At 41.0% G+C, this 13,670-nt stretch overlaps 1 protein-coding gene across 3 annotated transcripts in view; it reads left to right on the top strand.

Annotated features, from left to right (window-relative positions):
- Positions 1-13,670, top strand: part of MAMDC2 (MAM domain containing 2) — a 74,679-nt gene that overhangs the window by 26,526 nt on the left and 34,483 nt on the right. For 2 of the 3 annotated variants that reach the window (XM_033164247.1, XM_033164249.1), the window contains exons 4-6: positions 1,229-1,366; positions 6,629-6,885; positions 8,553-8,646. In XM_033164247.1, coding sequence (XP_033020138.1) covers positions 1,229-1,366; positions 6,629-6,885; positions 8,553-8,646 — 489 coding nt within the window. The remainder of the gene's footprint in view (positions 1-1,228; positions 1,367-6,628; positions 6,886-8,552; positions 8,647-13,670) is intronic. The other variant, XM_033164248.1, reaches the window with a different exon arrangement.

Genomic DNA, 13,670 nt, shown 5'->3' with positions numbered 1-13,670 from the left:
TAACTCACATTGGTATAACATTAACATACTCCTTAAGATTGTTTTAGTAGCAATTTATTATTATTTTTAAAATTGAGAACGAAGTCAAGGTATTGTAACTAACATTTTATTTATCTTAAACTGAACAACAGGCTAATTACTCTCATCTGTCTAGGGAATGTTGCACCAGTGCAAAGTTGCTACAGCAAAATATCTAAGATGTATCAATTATTGCAGAGAAACTTCACTGTGTTGTCATGCAACAAATGAGGACGCAAAAGATTTGTGGCAGTGGCAAAAAACTTAATAGAGAGAGACGAAATGTTTTGCACGTGTCTACTTGCTTGTGTGGTCTGGTGATCTCACTGGTTTGTGGGTACCAAACTGCAACAGAACAGAGTGGGTGCTCCTTATCAGTGGTCATTTTTATCACATATTTATCAATTGAGATAAGCCATCAAGTTTGGAGGCACTGATCTGATTTACTAGAATAGCAGATTTGGAGATGAGTTTTACTTTTGCCATTTTGTCTCTTTGAGAATCTTGAACCATGTGCAGAGCTTGTCTGAGGCCCTTGATGGGACTCTTGTTAGAATAAAGTTACAAACTCAAACTAAAAAGCAGGCGGTCCCTGGTGGGGGCCCCTGGCCAGCTTAGCCCGCTGAGGCCTGGAGCATGTGTACCTGGCTACCTTTCCATCCCCTGCTGACGTGGGCCTGCATGTGGGATTTGGAAAAACCGGTTTCATATCACAAATCTTCCTCATGATTCCCTGTGTGGTTTGAAACTCAGGTAGCCCTTTGCAATAGTGAGTATAATAATGAGGCATTGTACAAAACTATTAAATACTTTGTTTTGAAAACAAAATAATAAAAACCAGAGTTTATGGAAATGTGAATGTATATATTTGCTTCCAGCCATTGCTGCTAATAAGTGAAGACTGGCTATCAATGGTATATTCAAATTTTTCAAACAATTTCTCCTGTAGCACTGGAAAGAAAGAAACCAGCCACATACTGACAGTTTGGTTGAAAGCTTAATGAGTGGGTGATGATGGTAACAGGTGGGAGGAGAGTATGGTTCAACATTTGTATATCTTTGTGAAAAAAATAAGAAATGTGTTTAACATACTTTAAAAAAATTATTAAAGCACTGGTTATAGCTAATGCACCAGATATTTAGTGATATTGTGCAATGAACGGTTGTGCATCGTGCTCTCAGAGTTTCATTGTATGCTTTGCAACTGCAGAATGTAATTTTGAAGAAAATCACCTGTGTGGTTTTATGAATCGCTGGAACCCCAATGTAAACTGGTTTGTTGGTGGAGGAAATGTTGGAAATTCACAATCCATCCTTCCAAGAGATCACACTCTTAATGATGAGTTTGGTAAGCAAGAAAGATCATTTACTTGTTCACTGGAAACGTGTTTTCATTTCTTGTTTCATATATATGAGGGTTCTTGTTCTCATGCGAATATAAGAGCACAATTGGTTTTTTTTAAAAAAATAGCATACAGCTTTAGAATGTACACAGGAAGAAAGAGGGAAGGGAGGGGAATAGGCAGACTAAATAAGTTAATGGCATTTCTTATATGGCATTTCTTAAAGGGGGCATTTCTCTGGGGGGGAAATCTGTTAACACTAAAGGTCCAGTTTTTCACAAACGTCTGCTCCCTAAAATACATACATACTGTATATGGCATACATTGGTGCAACTCTGCTCTTGACTATTTTCCAAGTAAATTGTGACCTAAGGTAAAGGTAAAGGGGGCCCCTGACCATTAGGTCCATTAGCCCCAGGCTCTGTGGTTTAACCCACAGCGCCACCCGCATCCCTAAATTGTGACCTACATACAGTATTCACTAAATGTTTTCAGGCTTGTTTTTTTTCCCCAAGGGTTGATTGGTTTTTTGTAATTCATTGTATTCCCATTGAATAAATTCAGATACTGTGACTTATCTAGGCATTTTTTTTAAAAAAAAATAATCTATAGAATGTTGTCAGCTGTGCATATAAAGGTAAAGGGTAAAGGGACCTCTGACCATTAGGTCCAGTCGCAGACGTCTCTGGGGTTGCGGCGCTCATCTCGCTTTATTGGCCAAGGGAGCCGGCGTACAGCTTCTGGGTCATGTGGCCAGCATGACCAAGCTGCTTCTGACGAACCAGAGAAGCACACGGAAACACCATTTACCTTCCCGCCAGAGCTCCTGTTCTGACTCTTCTCCTCTCCCTTCCCCAAAGGCGTTCTCTGGCTGTCCTGTCACAGTATATCTCAATATGCAGGAAAAGAAAAATGCAGAAAGAATCATCCTAACATAAGGTTGCATATATTATTTGCCTCTGTCAAAAAAAGTTCTGCAAACGAACTTGCCCAAATGTTTTCAAGGGACACAAATTGAAGTCAGGATCCAATCTTTTATATCTAAATACACTTCTGCTGAAATCAACAGAATTATTTAAATGTGTTTTCAAAGCCAATGCCTAGATATAAATTGCTGTACATTTAATATATTAAGGATGGCCAGTAATCCAAAAGATTAAAATTCCAAGTGAATACAGTTGTACCTCTGGTTACAAACGGAATCCGTTCCGGAGGTCCATTCATAACCGGAAACCACTCTTAACCTGAGGCACCATTAGCAAAAGCGCATCTCCCACTGTGCGCATGTTGTTAAAATGTGTGGCACTTACTTAGGGTTGCTATATCTTAAAGACAAAAAAGAGGACAGCCCGAGCTGGGGAAAGAGGTGCACAGGGCCACCAAACCTGCACGCCGTTTTCTTTGGCTCGGGCCGGCAGTGGCCGCAGCGTGCAGAGCAGCCCGAGCCCAAACCGCCCGATCCAAAAAAATCCAAAAATAAATAACAAATTTAATCTCCCCCAACACCCAGACATTTCCTTTAAAATTTAAAAATCCCCCTGGATGGGCATGTTGGCCCCCCCAAAGAGGACATGTCTGGGATTTCCCAGACATATGGCAACTCTAGCACTGCTCCAAGGCATTTGCTTGATTAGTATGACAAAAGCAGCCTGTTGGTGCTGAAAGATGAAAGGAATATTTTACAGAGCTAGCTCATAAGTAACTGCTCCGGTAACCTCAAGGTTAGATTACTGCAATGCGTTGTACGTAGGGCTGCCTCTGAAGACAGTTGCAGAATTCAGCAGCCAGGTTGCTCACCGGAGCCAGACAGTTTGAGCATATTACACCAATCCTGGTCCGACTGCACTAGCTGTCGATTAGTTTCCGGGCCCAATTCAAAGTGCTGGTTTTGACCTATAAAGCCTTAAATGGCTCAGGACCGCAATACCTCAAGGACCGCCTCTTCCCATATGAACTGACCTGGACCCCAGGCCCTCCTTTGTGTGCCTCCTCCTTGAGAGGTCCGGAGGGTGGCAACACGAGAATGCGCCTTCTCTGCAGTGGCTCCCCGTCTGTGGAATGCTCTCCCCAGGGAAGTTCACCTTGCGCCTTCACTATACACCTTTAGGTGCAAGGTTCCTTTTTAACCAGGCCTTGGGTTGACCTGATCAACATCCCTTACCCTTTTAAAATGTGGCTCTTTGGGGGGGGTATTATTGGGTTATTGCTTTTATTTTTATTTTATATACCGTGATCCTTTTATGTGAACTGCCCTGAAATCTCTGAATATAGGGCAGTATAAAAATTCAAACAACAACAACAACAACAACAACAACTGCATTTTAAAGACATGTAGAATTATTTGATGTTCTATCAACACAGGGTACTGTAGCATAGTTCTTGGTCGCCTTTTTGTGCTAAAAATACATTTTAACAATGAAAAATACTGGAAGTGGGATGTCTCTAGTTTTGAAGACATATTGTACTCAGCCAGACTCTCCACGTGGTTTCCTTGCGTGAAGGTAGTTAGATCTCTGGCCCACTATCTGAGTGATCTGATAAATCCTACACTGAGAAGGGCCTTTACACTGGCTCGATTTCATGCCATTCCCACAGCATTCTTACAGGGTGAATTTTCCAATACTCCTCTGGATCTTCGACTCTGCCCATGCAACAATGGAAAGATAGAGGACTTTATTCACTTCTTCCTCTACTGCCCACTATATGCCTCAATAAGATCTAGGCTTCTCCCTCTAATCCCGCCGACTATCGCCAGGGACGATGACTGCATGAAATATCTACTGGCAGATGCCAACCCCTTGATCTCGCGTGGAGTGGCCATCTACATATTACAGGCCCTGAAACTCAGGACCACCTTTTTGGCTAACTTCCCTTAGCCTTAGTCTTATGTATATTCCTAACATGGACACTGTCATCACGCCCGCTAGTGCTTTTTATTTTATTTGTTTTATCCAGTACGATTTTACTTCCAATTGTTTTAACTGTATCTGTTGTATTCTTTGTATAATCGTGTCAGGCTACTGCCTGGTCTTTTACTATGTGCTATGGCCATAGGGCTAATGCAATAAATAAATTGATTGACATATTGTACTCTGGTTCAGATACCTGATTATAACATATCAATGCAGAAAATTAGTTATAAAGATCTTTTTATTTACTTTGGGTAAATACTAATGAATTGAGCTCCTGTCTCTGTATTCTGTATGGTCACAGAATACAACTTTCTGGGTATAGAATTAGAAATGAATATTGCAACAAACTCCCACGAGAATGGTTACCATAGAGGGAAAAAGAATAAATAGGTGGTGAGTTCTTAGAATTCCAGAGGGGTAGAAACTGATCTAAGGCCCCAGCATCTTGCCTGGGCAGTGGTCACTGGTCACACTTTTTGGTGCTGAGTACACATAGCCCAGACATTTCTAAATTTTTTCAATCCAGCATTATGCTTTGGTTTTGGACAAAGTTGTTCCATATAATTTGGCTTAGGTTTTACTAATTGGTTGCACCTTTAAAGAAGGGAAAAAAGATGTCCTGAATGAATTATGGTCAACATAAAATCTGTGTTGGAAATGCATAGGGAAGCAGGAGTTTGCCAGCTCCAGAAAAAGAGGCATCCACTGTAACGCCAAGTCTTTTCATAATCCAGGAGGGAAGTGGCCAATAACTAAAAGTTAACAGTTTGGAAAAATGAGCCAGTTACTTCTGCTACTGTTGAATAATTCCTCCCTAGCAACAAGTATACACAATACAACACAAAAACCTTTCATGATGAAACATGTTGTTTTAGTATCTAGCCCCACAGTTTTTATGCACGTTAGCTTGACTAACATCTGATATTTTCCTCTCTCTCGCTCTTTACCCCATCTCCTCATTGAAATAGTTTTTAAACTTTGAGACTACAAGCAGCCATGGTCAGTCTGGCCCAGTATTTTTGTATGTGTGCCTGAGATGGAAAATCTAAATGGATTGCCTTTCTGCATATGTATCAACCACCACGTGTGGTCTCATTGTTATGTCACACTAAGCCAAACGATGGTTCAGTGCAAATGTGCTGGCTCTTGAGGAGATGGTAGCTGCTTTGCTCTTCCTTGGTCCTTTCATGTCAGCATGGTGGGGCAGCTAAAACAGGGTTGGGCTTGGCCACATTCACACCATACATTTCATGCACTCTGATACCACTGTAAACAGTCATTGCTGCCCCTCAGGGAGTTCTGGGAGCTGTAGCTTGTTATAGAGAGAGGTTAGGACACCCCTGTTAGCCTCCCTGAACTACAATTTCGTAGAGTGATTTAATAATCAATTCCTCTTCATTGGGAACTCTGACAACTATAATCTCAGAGGTCAGCACCGGGGTCTCTTAACAACTGTCAGCACCTTTAACAGCCAACAGTTCCCAGGAAGCTTTGGGGGAACCTTAGTTTTTCATTTGAACCTGGGATCCTGGTTAAGCTCTCTCCTCATTTCCTGTGATCTGTAGCCAAGGTTTGTTTGGATGATATGCTGTATCACACAGAACTAAAAGGATTGCAGGGAGCTTTGGTTGGAAAATCAGGACACATCGGAGGCTACAGTGTCTTTATGAACTAAGGTTTATTTACACATATTTATACCTGAGCCTTGATGGAAGGAGTGCAGAACATTGCACCTCAAGAGTGCCTGTTGTTGCATCTCCCATGGATTCGGCAAGCTTGGGTCCAGAGCAGAAGCCAGCTATGCATCTAGGTCTCTCCATGAAACCCAGCCAGATGGGCGGGGTATAAATAATAAATTATTATTATTATTATTATTATTATTATTATTATTATTATTATTAAGCCTCTCCCAGCATCCCACATGGAGTTCTGCCCCTCCTTCCTTCTTGCTCTTTTAATAAAACTCCTGCAAAGGCCACTGTTTTCTCCTGTGGTTACATCATGCCAACCTCCCACTCCCAGTTCTCCTTTCTCAGTCCACACATGGGGGTGGGGGACAGTATTTGCATTGTCAGTTGATCTTAATGGCCTGGTACCCTGCTCTCTCTTTGTTTCTTGATGGCACCTCTGTCAGCCAACCTGAACAGGAAAACCTGTATATCCTGCATTTTTACACTGTGTCTGGCATCTTCCTGTAGTGCTCCAAATATTTGCACTGGCATTTCTGAAAAGCTTGAATTGGAATGCTCAGTATTTGTTGTTTATAAAAAGTAACACATCCAATTTACTTCCCACTGTTTATATGTTGCAGAAGCCATTTCATTAAGCATTAAAAGAAGCTTCTCTGATTTTTAGGTCATTATATGTATGTGGACTCTCTCTATGTCAAGCATTTCCAGGAAGTGGCTCAGCTGGTCTCACCTAGGACAACAACTCCTATGTCAGGCTGCTTGTCCTTTTATTACCAAGTGCAACAGGAAAGTGGAATTGTATTCACTGTCTACATGAGAGACATAAATGGCTTTTATGAAGAACTTTGGAAAGCAGATGGTTCTGTGAGTAAGGATTGGGTCTTAGGAGAAGTTGACTTCAGTGCACCATATCCAATGGAGGTAAGGCTCCAAATACTGAACTGCACACTTGCACATTCTACAGTTTGAAAAGTACTATCATATGAAAGTGACTTTATTATGCCATTCACTTTTCTTCAATATGAATAGTTAAAACTCATACAACTTGAATGTTCCACTTTAAAGTTGATGTCTTCTGACAAATTGTTCGCTCTCCAATATTGCTGTGAAAACTACCATATGTTTAACATACAGCCATGGAGTGTGTGTACAGACTTTATGCATTAAGCAGTGTATTAATGTGCTAAATAGAATAAATTGCTCTTTCTAGAAGATATGATCAATTTCTAGGATGAACCCTAGAAAAAGTATGGGTGATCAGTGCAGTTCAGACAGCTTTGTGGAAAGTCCTTCTTCACAGTGTTCTGCATGGAATGACCATAAGGTGTGTGATGGCTCACGGTGGGGAGGGGGTCTTCCCATGCTGGTGGACTCACATGTTGTTTAAGGGTCCGTCCCAAAATAATTACTATATATTTTAAGAATTATTTTTTTATATTTATAGCCTGACTTTTCTCCAAAGAGCTCACAGTGGTATACATGCTTATCTCCCTCCCAATTTTATCTTCATAACAGCCCTGTGAAGTTGGTTAGGCTGTGAGATTGTAACTGACCCAATATAGTGACACATTGTGGTGACAGTGAGCCTCATGGCAGATTTGAACAATGGTTTCCCAGGTCTTAGAACAACACTTTAACCCTTGTATCACACTTTCCCCAAAAGAATATTCATATTGGATTTCTCCTATAGGAAAAACACCTTGAACTTCGACATATACACATATTTCTATGAGCACATCAGGTTTAGTTTCACTACCAATAGTTAAATGCTGGCGAATAGACGCATGTGCAATTGTCACACATTATGCTGTACATATGGTGTGCACTTATGAAATCTTACACAAGCTGATGTATGTGCAGAACAATCTGTATACACTACTGTATATCAATCTGCCTGCCATTGTTGGACATTAGTTGCCTTTTATTTGAGTTATAAGAACATCTGCCCCTGAAACAGGCATGAAGAACCTTTGGCCCATGAGGCTTTTTCCCAAGCCACGCTCGTCTTCTCCACATGTCCCGCCCTCCTGCCAGACACCTGATTGTCAGGGGATCAGAACTGAAAGGCAAACCTGTTTCAACAGGGATTTTATTTTACAGCCCAGCTTGAGTCAAATACCGGTAATTGTACATAAGGGTTTAGTGACATGAAAAAGAGTTTTGAGCTAACTGTTGTGGAGTTAAATTTTCCCTAAAAAGATCTTTTTTAATTTTGATTTAACTATTCAGTATAATTCCTTGATGTGTTGCTTTTTCTGAAGGCTTTATCTTAATGTTATCTGAACGTTGATTAATAGTCATTGAAAATTGTTCATCCCACTGACTTCTATTTAGGATATTAAAGTGTGCTAAGGAAGGGAGCTGCTATGTCCTGATCTTCTCCTTCAATACTACTTCAATTTGAACCCAACTTCAAGCTTTCTTGTACAGCAAATGACTTGAGAGTGTCGTTTCAAGCATTCCCTCTCATATGTGGTATTGGGAGTTAGCTTTGTTGCAAAGAAATAATAAAACTATCATTATTAAGCTATTATTTAATGAATGATTGGTACAACAATGAAGTTTCTCTATTTGGGTTTTGTATCCAGGTGATTTTTGAAGTTGCTTTCAACAGTGCGAATGGGGGATATATTGCTCTTGATGACATTTCTTTCTCTCCCGTTTTCTGCAGCAATCGGACAGGTATGAATTTCCTCCCTCAGTTTATTTTTCTGATTTGCTGTTGGATTTCAAAATGTTACATGAATTTGCATGTGTGTACTTAGATGCATCTTATTTAGTGCAACTTTTTTATTTAATTAGTAATGTAAATTGGGACCATATATAACACAACATTAATGGGGAATAATGGTAAGATGTCACCTATATCAAATGACCACTGAGTTAAAATAACTCTCTCCATTTGTATTTCCACTGTATTTCTGTTATGTGTAATCCCAAACATAGTAAACGTACTGATTTGGTTTCAAAATTGCATATAGCTAATCTTTCTTTTTAAATTGGGTGATATAGAAGTATTTCAACAGTTTGAAATTTTGCCAAGTTTTGTTAATACTTTGTGCTAACATTATCCAGATGCCATTTATCATAGAAAAATATGATGCAGGCCAGACTGTGCTCTTGGGATTCTCCATATATATATGTGTGTGTGTGTGTGTGTGTGTGTGTGTGTATAGGTATATAACAATTGATCTTTATTGAATTTTTACAACATAAATGCTTTCTTAACGTAAGATCACAATATAAAGTTTCAATTTCTTGTTGATGTACAACTTTCTAAATCATAATAAAGAAAAAACAAAAATATATTCTTTATCCGACCTATTGATGTTCTAATTACCTCTGACTTCCCTCCCCTTCTTACTTGGTTCTTTTAGAATTCTTTGTTGAATGCATATCATTGTGAATCTAGGTTGTTGGTGACCAGCTTATCCACTACTTTTAGATGTTTCTCGTTACAAGAGTTAATATAAACCAGTCAAAAATTGCAATTCTCCGCAGTGGTCTTTCACTTTGAATGCATTCCAATCTTTGCTAAATTTTTGTTTCACTTGATCCCTTCTCTTTCCTGACAATGTATCCATCTCAGCGTATTCAATCAGTTTAATCTGCCAATCTTTTATTGATGGTATTATCTCACTTTTCCAGTTATTTAGATCTCTTGGGATCTCCCTCCTGATAATCCCTAAAAGAAATGCCTCAGGTTTTGGGGGGAATGAGAATTTAAACATTGTTTTCAACTCGTTATAAATTGAGTCCCAAAATTCCTTCATTTTTTTATAGGTCCATCAGGCATGATACATCGATCCCACCTCCTCCTTACAGTTCCAGCATCAATCTGAATTTTTTGTACATTATCGCTAATTTCCTCTGTGTTCTATACTAGCAATAGAATACCTTCATGTAATTTTCCTTAATAGAATAACAAGCTCTAAACTTAAGGTCTTCCCTCCACAGTTTTTGCCATTCTGAAAGTTGTATGTTATGACCTAGATCTCTTGCCCAATTTATCATGGCATATTTTACCTCCTCATCCTTCACTGACCATTCTAATAAGATTTTATACATTTTGGACAGTGTTTAATCGTCATTGTATATCAAGTCTCTTTCAAATCTTGAGAGTTCTTTATTAAAGCCCTTTTTATCTTGTTTGAATAGGTCATGCTATTCTGGAGTTTATCATACAGCGGAAAGGAGCAACCAAGCATGCTAAGACTCAAATTCTAGACTTTAAGAAAGCCGACTTCAGAAAACTTAGGGAAACGCTGGGTGTGATCCCATGGTCAGTAATACTAAAAGGGAAGGGAGTTCATGATGGATGGGAGTTTGTTAAAAGGGAGATATTAAAAGCACAACTTCAAGCAGTACCAATGAGACGAAAACATGGAAGGTGCCTAAAGAAGCCAGGGTGGCTATCTAAAGAACTTTTAACTGATTTAAGATTTAAAAGGGATATGTACAAAAAATGGAAAAGGTGGAAAATCACCAGAGAGGAATTCAAACAAATAGCCAGCACGTGTAGAGACAAAGTCAGAAAAGCTAAAGCACAGAATGAACTCAGGCTTGCTAGAGAGGTTAAAAGCAATAAAAAGGGCTTTTATGGGTATGTCCGTAGCAAAAGGAAGAATAAGGAAACAGTGGGGTCACTTAGAGGAGAAGATGGTGAAATGCGAACAGGAGACAGAGAAAAGGCAGAACTCCTCAATGCCTTCTTTGCCTCAGTCTTCTCCAAAAAAAAAGAAGACAATGCCCAACCTGAAGAATATGGAGCAGATGATTCAGCAGGGGAAACGCAGCCCAGAATAAGTAAGGAGGTAGTACAAGAATACTTGGCTAGTTTAGATGTATTCAAGTCTCCAGGGCCAGATGAATTACATCCAAGAGTATTAAAAGAACTGGCAGAGGTGATTTCAGAACCACTGGCAGTAATCTTTGAGAATTCCTGGAGAACAGGCGAAGTCCCAGCAGACTGAAGGAGGGCAAATGTTGTCCCTATTTTCAAAAAGAAGGAAAAGAGAAAACCCAAACAATTACCGCCCAGTCAGCCTGACATCAATACCAGGAAAGATTCTAGAGCAGATCATTAAGCAAACGGTCTGTGAGCACCTAGAAAGGAATGCTGTGATCACTAAAAGTCTGCATGGGTTTATGAAAATTAAGACATGTCAGACCAATCTGATCTCATTTTTTGACAGAATTACAAGCCTGATAGATGAAGGGAACGCTGTGGATGTAGCCTATCTTGATTTCAGCAAGGCCTTTGACAAGGTGCCCTATGATATTATTGTAAAGAAGCTGGTAAAATGCGGGCTAGACAATGCTACCATTCAGTGGATTTGTAACTGGCTGACTGACCGAACCCAAAGGGTGCTCCATTGGCGACTCCTCTTCATCCTAGAGAGAAGTGATTAGTGGGGTGCCACAGGGTTCTGTCTTGGGCTCAGTCTTATTCAACATCTTTATCAATGACTTGGATGATGGGCTTGAGGGCATCCTGATCAAGTTTGCAGATGACACCAAATTGGGAGGGGTGGCTAATACCCCAGAAGACAGGATCACACTTCAAAATGACCTTAACAGATTAGAGAACTGGGCCAAAGCAAACAAGATGAATTTTAACAGGGAGAAATGTAAAGTACTACACCTGGGCAAAAAAAATGAAAGGCACAAATACAGGATGGTTGACACCTGGCTTGAGAGCAGGACATGTGAAAAGGAACTAGGAGTCTTGGTAGACCATGTCAGGGTTGAGCCAGATGAGGAGGAGTGGTGGCAAGCCCCCCCTGGTGAGGCTGCACCCACGGAAGAACCTGGGGAAATGGAGGAGTTCATACCTGGAGAAGACTGGTGGCTGCACTCCTCGGAAGAGGAAGAGCCAGATGGAGAGGGGGAAAGACCAGAACAGGAGGAGGAAGAAGTCGAGCCAGAATCAGGCCCTTGTGACTAGAGAAACCGGCAGGGCCCCTCCCCATTTTCCTTCACAGCTGTAGAGCGTAGAGCTGAGAGACGCAGGGAACAATTAGAGGCAGCTGCAACTCGTAAGAGACGTGGTTACAGGCCGGCTACTTAAGAAAGGCCAGCTGCTCCCTTCGCTAGCACCTGCAACTGCTGTGTTGAGTGTGTGGTTGCTTTTGCTTGTTCTGTTCCTGTGTTCCTGACTCCTGGCTTGTTCCTGATTCCTGGCTTGTTTCTGACTCCTGGCTTGTTTCTGACTCCTGGCTTGTTCCTGGCTCCTGGCTTGTTCCTGACTTGGACTGTTCCTGACTTCGGCTTCTCCTGACCCTGTGCTGATACCTGACTTCAGCTGGCTTCTTACCCGGATTGTTCGACCTCTGCTTATCTGACTGACTGCTGCACTTCAGCACGCCAACTTGTTGGCACCCTAACAGACCATAAACGTGACATGAGTCAACAGTGTGATGCAGCAGCTAAAAAAGCCAATGCAATTCTGGGCTGCATCAATAGGAGTATAGCATCTAGATCAAGGGAAGTAATAGTACCACTATATTCCGCTCTAGTCAGACTTCACCTGGAGTACTGTGTCCAGTTCTGGGCACCACAGTTCAAGAAGGATACTGACAAGCTGGAACGTGTCCAGAGGAGGGCAACCAAAATGGTCAAAGGCCTGGAAACGATGCCTTATGAGGAACGGCTTAGGGAGCAGGGTATGTTTAGCCTGGAGAAGAGAAGGTTAAGGGGTGATATGATAGCCATGTTCAAATATATAAAAGGATGTCATATAGAGGAAGGAGAAAGGTTGTTTTCTGCTGCTCCAGAGAAGTGGACACGGGGCAATGGATTCAAACTACAAGAAAGAAGATTGCACCTAAAAATTAGGAAGAACTTCCTGACAGTAAGAGCTGTTCGACAGTGGAATTTGCTGCCAAGGAGTGTGGTGGAGTCTCCTTCTTTGGAGGTCTTTAAGCAGAGGCTTGACAGCCATCTGTCAGGAATGCTTTGATGGTGTTTCCTGCTTGGCAGGGGGTTGGACTGGATGGCCCTTGTGGTCTCTTCCAACTCTTATTCTATGATTCTGTGTATCTGGAGGTACTGTAAGCAATTAGTCACTCTACTTTTTATTTCTTCAAAATTCTTAAGTTTTAATTGGTTGACTTCTTCACAGAGAATTTCTTTATAGGTAACCCAATCATTCATCATATTAACCTTTTTTACTGTCATGGCTTCCATTGGCGACAACCACCAGGGTGTCTTTTGTTCCAAGACACCCTTGTATTCCAGCTGAACTATTTAAAATTTTAAAAGATGATGCTGTTAAGATGCTACACTCAATATGCCAGCAAGTTTGGAAAACTCTTCAGTGGCCAGAGGATTGGAGAAGATCAGTCTACACCCCAATCCCAAAGAAGGGCAGTGCCAAAGAATGCCCCAACTACCGCACAATTGCGTTCATGTCACACGCTAGCAAGGTTATGCTTAAAATTCTACAAGGCAGGCTTAACCAGTATGTGGACAGAGAATCCCCAGAAGTGCAAGCTGGATTTCGAAGGGGCAGAGGAACCAGAGACCAAATTGCAAACATCTGCTGGATTATGGAGAAAGCTAGAGAGTTCCAGAAAAACATCTACTTCTGCTTCATTGACTACGCAAAAGCATTTGACTGTTGACCACAGCAAACTATAGCAAGTTCTTAAAGAAATGGGAGTGCCTGATCACCCCATTTGTCTCCTGAGAAATCTCTATGTGGG

This window comes from Lacerta agilis, chromosome 11, assembly GCF_009819535.1.
Source record: "Lacerta agilis isolate rLacAgi1 chromosome 11, rLacAgi1.pri, whole genome shotgun sequence".
Lineage (NCBI taxonomy): Eukaryota > Metazoa > Chordata > Lepidosauria > Squamata > Lacertidae > Lacerta > Lacerta agilis.
The sequence above is the reverse complement of the archived record's forward strand: the minus strand, read 5'-3'. Positions and strand labels throughout refer to the sequence as shown.